At 38.8% G+C, this 7,554-nt stretch overlaps 2 protein-coding genes and 1 long non-coding RNA gene across 3 annotated transcripts in view; 2 read left to right on the plus strand and 1 right to left on the minus strand.

The window, feature by feature from the left end:
• LOC116299642 (uncharacterized) overlaps window positions 1–7,554 on the plus strand; it is a 31,606-nt gene that overhangs the window by 1,841 nt on the left and 22,211 nt on the right. The window lies entirely within an intron of this gene.
• On the minus strand, window positions 8–2,418 carry LOC116299636 (uncharacterized). The gene has a single exon (XM_031708324.2). It carries the CDS (start codon window positions 2,023–2,025, stop codon window positions 253–255), a length of 1,773 nt encoding a protein of 590 aa, XP_031564184.1. The 5' UTR covers window positions 2,026–2,418; the 3' UTR covers window positions 8–252.
• On the plus strand, window positions 4,180–7,133 carry LOC116299637 (uncharacterized). Its single transcript, XM_031708325.2, has one exon. The coding sequence runs from the start codon at window positions 4,617–4,619 to the stop codon at window positions 5,835–5,837; it is 1,221 nt and encodes a 406-aa protein (XP_031564185.1). The 5' UTR covers window positions 4,180–4,616; the 3' UTR covers window positions 5,838–7,133.

Below are 7,554 nucleotides of genomic sequence, written 5' to 3' on the forward strand. Positions count from 1 at the left end.
ACGTCTTTTATTACTTTATTATCACACCCTTTAACGATTATTATTTGCACGATAAAGACTTATTTATTTTGAAAAATTTCCGAGCGAAAATTTGAGGAGTTTTTACATTTGGTCGTAAGTTTGGCGTTACTGTGGCAACGTATGTGTTAACTGTTTCTTAATCGATTCTAAAGTAGGTTTTAATGTTTTATACATCGTTGTTGGTCAAGTCTTCTACACATAATAATCTTATTTGACAGCGTTCTTTTATGATTACGCTATACTAGCAAGCTGTTGCATACATATCTTAATTTTGAGCAGTTTAGTCCTTTGCTTGTCTTCTCGTCGTCGTTCCCTCTCCCAACTCGAATCACGAGGTTTTTCTGGCGGGAATACGCTAGAAAGAAACTGTCCTATCGCGCTCTTAACGACAAACTCAGGGGTTGCGCTTATCATTCTAACTGGTTTATTATCTTCAACTGTTCTCTCCGCTTCTTTTTTGTTTTGTTTTACTTTTGCATACATCAGCATAAACTCCCTTATTACATCTTGCTTTCCTTTATCAACGCAGTGATTTTTTTCTCGACTTGTTTCTGGGCTGCTACGAGCTGTGTTACTTCTCTTCTTTGCTCGGCTAGTCGCAGTTAAGCAAGGCCGGTATGTTTTTGAAGACAACGGTTTTATGATTCTCGTTTCCTCTGTTTCGACTTTGTTTGTGCGAACATTCTTGTCTGGACAAAAAGAAAACTTCTTTCCCGAACTAACACCTTTCTTTCGCGTACTTACAGTCTGTGTATACACTAAACCCCTTTTTGGAATACTACTTTGGTAGTAGCTTGTCTGGCTTGCTTCGGAGCGAAAACTTTTCAAACTTTTTATTTCCCAGTCCGATGCAGCACATTCATCCTCTCTAGGACCACGATCGAGTTTTTGACCTGAGTTGAAAGAACTCTTAATAGTTCTTTCAGATAACACAGATATTTTACTGTCCGATTTTGCCATCAAAGATTCAAGATCGAGATCCGAGTTTTCTTCTGCAATCACAGAAAATGTCCCATCATCGTTCGCGACTCTTAAGCCAGTAATAGCCGATTTTATCAGACACACACTATTTCGGCGCTTCTGAATAATTCTTTGTAGAGAAGTTTTAAGTGTAGGGTCAGTCAGGGTCTCAACAAATTCTCTTTCGTCTTGTATTTTCTCTTTCGAGTTATTTCTGGTTATAAGTTTTTCTGCAACTTCGTCGTTGGCTTCTTGAGAGCTTTGGCTTTCACTTCTATTTCTTAGTGGTGTTTTTGTGGTGCTCGGGAAGGCTTGTTTAGGGCCGAGATCCGAACGGAGACTTTGGACTGACGAAGCGCTTGATACTCTTCTCGCTTCTCTGTATTCTTGAGCAGCTTTGTCCTTCGCCGAACTCTCTAACTCGAAGCAAATGGCATCTTCTTCTGTCTCAGTAGAATTGCTCTGAAGATGTCTGCTATAAATATTTTTGTTTTGATTTGCGAGATTCGTCAATGATTCGGTATCTGAACGCCTTGAAAACAAACTTTCAGCATCCCATTTGACGTCTTTTCCCGACAACTCTTCGCTTTGCTTGACTAACCGTTCGGATTCAGCTTCACTGGAAAGTCTTGAAAGAGTTGGCGCCGCAACCCGAATAGTTTCAGGCCAAGATGCTTCGCTTACTGGATAGCAATAACTCGTTATACTTTTTCCTTTGCTGGAATGAAGACGATGTCTAGAGCTTTTCGGGTTTGCTTTATTCTGTTTCACCTGTTCCTTAAGTTCTTTCCTCATCATCTTGATCGACATTTGCATGGCGTCTGCATTATTCGAGAAGGCATGATTAGTGTTAATGCGTTCTTTTAAGGAACTAGAAGTCAAGCCTTGGATTATTGTCTTATCGCTGGAGGTAGGAGCATTCTTCGTGTTGGTCGCGTTGATGATGTTAATGACTTCTCGAAGAGTAACATCCTTTCCATCTCGAGGTTGGCCGATGGAAGTCTTTTTATCACCGCAACTGGACTGCATATTCAATGATGCCATTTTAACAATTTAAAACCATATGATGAAGACCTTAAAGCCATGTCTATCTGTGCATAGCTTCTAGCTTTAATTGAATACAATGGCCGACACCTACAGCAAAGAATCATTCATCTTTGCCATGTTTACACAATAAATGACTTGAGTAAACAGCACTTTAGATCTTGACGGCGGTAGTTAAGGACGTTCGTTATGTTTGCTGAACGATTTTGAAACTAATTCCTTCTATTCGAGTCCATATTCGCGTTTTTCTAAGTAGTAAAGCTCGTCTAAGCTTGATGGAGATAATGATTGCTCTCATTTAAAGGAAATACTCTACAAACCCGGCAAACAAGATCCCATCAACAACACAGTTTCTAAAGGCAGAGAAGACTTCTTTTGATTGATGTGTTTACACATGGCAAATAATGTTGTGCTAGGGATTAATGTCTAATTGTGACTCATTTACACTTAAGACGTCCGTAGAGACTTGGTTTCATTCCTAACACCGTCTGGTTCAGGTCTTCTAAGTATCCGACTGTCTTTCCCTAGGTTTTTCTTAGAGAGAGGGATTTGTGCACTTGAAAGAAACTTTGGAAATTTTAATCCCATGGTCGTCCAAGACGCTAATTATATTCTTTTCATCCATTAGTTCTTCACTCAACACAAAAACACAACATTTGTACAACAATCGTTTGAAGAACCGAACAGATAGCAAAACTTTTTTCTTGTTGGAAATAAATTTTAATTTTCCACACTTGCAAGGCCCTTCCTGACCATTTCACCCTGCCAAACTTAACGTGAATTTTTTCGTGAAAACGTGAAGCGTTCGTGTCAAACGTAATTGAATTTTTTAGTATTTACTTTGACGAAGTGCCTTATAAGATATCACAGAGATTAATAGCAGTAAAAGACATGGATATGTATATAATATATATTATATAAATGTAACGGTGTATAATATGAATTAAGAAAATGGTTGGCACAAAATATGTGCTTCAAAAGGTGAGGCTTTCTGTGCTGATCAAAGCACACGAGATGGTACACCAGTGTAAACAACAACGGTTGCCTTGACAACATACTTAATTAATACAGTCATTATGGCTTTTCTCTCTCCCACCTCCCTGGTTTTCTTTGTCAAAATACTGGCGCCCTTCTCACGATATCTGATATCGTTATTAATGCACCGCGTCATTGCTGCTTGGCAGTTTGACTTCGATTTCAAAAGTGCATGCCTTTCAAGATTCTTAGCTTTCGTTAAAGAACTTTATTTCGAAAAAAAACAAAAAAAAAAACCCACAGCTCTGAGGTAACAAAGGGTATTGTCAAAACCATGACGATCAGGGAGCACAAAACTCAGTCCTTTGTAAACTCTTTACAACGTTTATGGGAACGAGTATTCAGTTTTGTTGAGCGATTCAACAATGAAACCTGTAACCTTGAAACAAATAACGATGGTCGAGTCAGTCCCAAGTCTTCTTTCAGTATACTGATCGACTTTAGTGAATGGATTCCATTGGTTGCAGTTGCAGCTTAGCCTATGAAACTGTTATCCTGATTGTATAAACGATAAAAAAGCTCAAAAACTAATGCAGGAGAATCTCAGTTCCAAAGCATTTCAGTGGATATTCAGCCGGGGTAAATTGTCGGCTTTTTTGGGGGGAAGAGTTTGCTCAATTCTGTTACCAATTCAGAGGGTGTAACAATGGAAAGGGCAAAATGGATCGGTCACTGATTTATACAATTCTGCCGGGGTCTCGCTAAAATCTGTTTCCGTGCACGTAAAATATCTTGTCGTTCTACACTGAGTTTCAAACAATCTATGTGCATACACACTTGATAATAACAACTCAAATTATGAGAGCTTCATTGTTGGACAGTTGCATCAAGGACAAAGTACAAGGGCCTCTTCATCATCCTTTCATAACAAGGGAATTGTTACTGATTTTATGCTTGCTATTGAGAACCGATCACTCTTTCCCAAGAAACGAAGCACCTAAATAGCCTTGAGCCACCGAATTATTTTTAGCCCACGTAATTATGAATGTTATTTCTGGGTGCGTGCACAAAAGCATCGCTAAGTAAATGGATCTTGCATGAATCAATGAGGACCAATCAGCACGAGTTAATAGTTGTAATAGGTTTGGATTGAACTGAAAGGTTTCCCAATACTGTCAATCGTATAAAGATCATTACCTCATTCAAGCAATAAAATGGACCAAAATTACGTGATGTCTTCCATTTGCTATTTGCTATACCGTTTCAAATCCTTAAGTATCCTGAACAAAGAGCTTTATCGTTTATTGAAATAGGGATCCTAAGGACGTCCCTAGAGAATTCAGAATTCACGTTTCTGGTCACTAGCACAAGAGTGTTTTCTATTGTTAGCAACGGCTTGTAAACATGTCGTTAGTCACAAATGAATTAAAAGTTTGCTGCAGAAGCATCGGCAATGATGTCGGCTCGTTTACCCAACAAAAAAGAACCATAACTGCTTCTAATTGGTTCGTTAATTAACTCCGACTTCAATTTACGACACTTTAACTTTACTTCTTGTGTTATTGGACTGTTGAAGACGAATTTTTTAAAAATCATCTGGCAAAAGTTAAGAAAGCATGGAACAAAGCCTTTTAACCCTTGTTTTAAATTCTGGAGTAGCCAGTGAACGAAGAGAGGCTTGCGAGTTCCTGGATCTAAAAACTCGAGTCGAACAAGAGAAGTTTCGACAACTGAGTGCCGATCTTGAACGAAGAAGAATCCGTAAGTACAATTCACACTTAGAAGAACAAAGAAAAGTTGAAAAAGAACTTGTTGGACTCCAAAAGGACCGACTTCGGTTTGAGAGAGAGAAGCAACTGAGAAAGAGGAAGAATTTTTCCTCGCGAGGCAGAAAGCAGTGTGCAAAATCTTCGTTGAAGGATGAAAAAATTACTCTTCCTATGAACGAAGATGCACTTGGAGGATCAGCATCCATAGCATTTGACCCTAAAGTTGAGAAATATTCACGAAGAAGACGAAGAAGGAAAGCCAAGACTGAGACCTTTATTACCAATTCAAGGAAGGCTGAAAAAGATACCACAGATGATGTTATTAATTTTCCCTATCTGAGCGAAGGAGAAGTAAAAAAATTCCACAAAAGCTGTAAGTCCGCTACAAGAAGTACGGAATGTCGTAGATGGGGTGCCGCATGGTTGTACGCCAAAAAGGAACAAGAAACAGCAATGAACAGAAGTGAAAGATGGACGTCGCTGTTGCTGAATGCAGAGAAGGAAAAGATGCGGGTTTTGTGCGAAAAAATGATAACTTCGAAGGAGAGAAAGCCCGCCTCGAGGATTGCTCTGGAATGTTGGAATAAGCCTGGTCAAGAACCAAATTTGAAAAAAACTTTATTTGCCAGTAAATTGAATTATCTTCGTAACCCAGAGACGTCAAAAAAGCCGAGAGAAGTAGAGTATACGAAAAACGTGACGGAAGACAAAGAAGATGTCGTTTTGAGTGAAAGTTTGGAAGAAAATGATGAAAACAAGAAAGAAAAATGTCTCAAATCAGCCGCAAAAGCACAATCAGGAAGCTTCTCAGCCACCAAACAACAAGGTGAAAATGGCGGTCAAGGGTATCCATACCGTAAAGTTAAGGGGGAAAGGGATCTATCTTTCGTTTCCCCGTTCTCCAAAGGGATTACCCTAACAAAGCAGTTGGCACGTTTCTCCGCCAAGTCTTCCAAAAAGGAAAACACGAATGAAACAAATCATGATACTCTACTTCAAGATGTTACTTCAGAGGATATAAAAAGAAAAAATAATACAGGGACTGTTTGTTTCTTGCCTGAGCTTTGAGCTTTTTTTCTAAATCTTAGAGCCACCAAAATAGTAAGAAAATCTATTGAGAATTTTGAAACAAAAGAGAGCATCGATCTGGTCAGTATTGGTTAGCATGACGAGGTTCTTAACCTGGTCGTATATCAGTGGTATCCCAGTAACGGTGCTGTAACCTAATAGCGGTGCTGTAACTCGTTTTGACTTCATCACAGGTTGACATACCTTGACATCTTGAAATGACATTTCAAAGGTAACCAAATAACCGTGTTTGTAACCTGGAAACAGTACATCAGTAACTCGTTTTGACATCATCACAGGTTGGCATGTGTGACGACAGAGAATTTTAGCCGAGTTAATGATTAGCTCAACCGTTCAATATTTAATTCAATTTAGTCAATAAGTCAAATTCAAGCCCAGTTGGTCATAATAGCAGGATAAAAGTTATAGTAACTTTAGGAAGTCTTTTCTTACTACAAAGGATAACGAGTTAATCCGCAGCAATAGATTGTGCATGGCTGAAACAATGCGCTAACAAATCGGTTCCGATTGTAACGATCTCACGGGAATATTCGGGTTAGTTCGCGTATTGTTTAGCCATGTGCTCATTAGCGCTAAATCTTCATTAACCTACGATCTCTTTAGAAATTAGTTTAGTTTTGTTGGATACGCGGTTGCCACAGACGCTTAAATCTGGGTTGTCCTTAAATATCATTTTAGTTTATGACTTGTTTACGATATTTTCTGTTTACCATTTCGGAAATTCTAACCAAGTTATTCCCGTACCAAATTGAGTTAAAGTTTGATTTCTTTTCATAAGATGGTAAACAAAGAGTTAGTCTTTTTAGGAGTATGTACGTTTTTATGTACTTCATTACGAAGTGGTAAGAAAACTAAGATTTCTCACTGCATAGTTACCAACTAGGCTAAGTAAGGGGGGTGCACGACATACTGGTTGTTAAGATAAAACTGAGCTAGACTGGCAGCTGTCCTTCAAGATCCTTGGACTATAAAAGGAGAGTTACCACGCTAGTTTGGTGTGTTAGTCGGGAACCCGAATGCTACAACAACTTGGTACGCTTCCAACAACTTTATGAGGTATGAGTGCACCTCTTCTCTTGTTACCGAGTGTGGAGTGTAACCAAAATAGTGAGTTAATTTAGAAGTGTGATATCCTATATTTAATCGCTTAGTATGTGTGATTGGTATTGGTTACTTAGTGATATTTATTTTCCTAGCGTGTGATATTTACGATTTCAAGTTGTATTAGTTAAAATTATTCAGTCGTGCGATTCAATAAATTGTTTTGTAAAGTTACTCTCCGTTCTCATTCCTTTGCGTTAACTCAACGAACTCGCGCTGTCGCGGCATTTGAAATATAGTGCCGTCACACATGCCTTGACATCTCGAAATGACATTTCAGTGGTAACCAAGTAACGATGTTTGTAACTTAATAACGGTGCTACATAAGTAACTCATTTTGACATCATCACAGGTTGACAGGCCTTCAGTTGACATCTTGAAATGGCATTTCAGTGGTATCCAAGTAACGAAGTTTGTACCCGCTTGGTAATGGTACATCAGTTTCTCGTCTTGCCATTATCATGATAGGTTTAAATGGCTGTTGCTCACTGCAGCGGTACATCGAGAAAATAGGGAACAGAAATATTTGGCAACCTGGCAACTACAGTTTGAAATGCTATAGTCAACGGGTACATAAGGATTTCAGTTAGCTTTT

Source organism: Actinia tenebrosa, unplaced genomic scaffold (assembly GCF_029948245.1).
Source record: "Actinia tenebrosa isolate PJP-AT-01 unplaced genomic scaffold, QUT_ActTen_1.0 PGA_scaffold8__29_contigs__length_14323225, whole genome shotgun sequence".
Taxonomy (NCBI): Eukaryota; Metazoa; Cnidaria; class Anthozoa; order Actiniaria; family Actiniidae; genus Actinia; species Actinia tenebrosa.

Excerpts from the sequence above, each read along its gene's own strand:
- LOC116299636 (XM_031708324.2), bottom strand. The coding sequence starts at position 2,025 with ATGGCATCATTGAATATGCAGTCCAGTTGCGGTGATAAAAAGACTTCC.
- LOC116299637 (XM_031708325.2), top strand. The coding sequence starts at position 4,617 with ATGGAACAAAGCCTTTTAACCCTTGTTTTAAATTCTGGAGTAGCCAGT.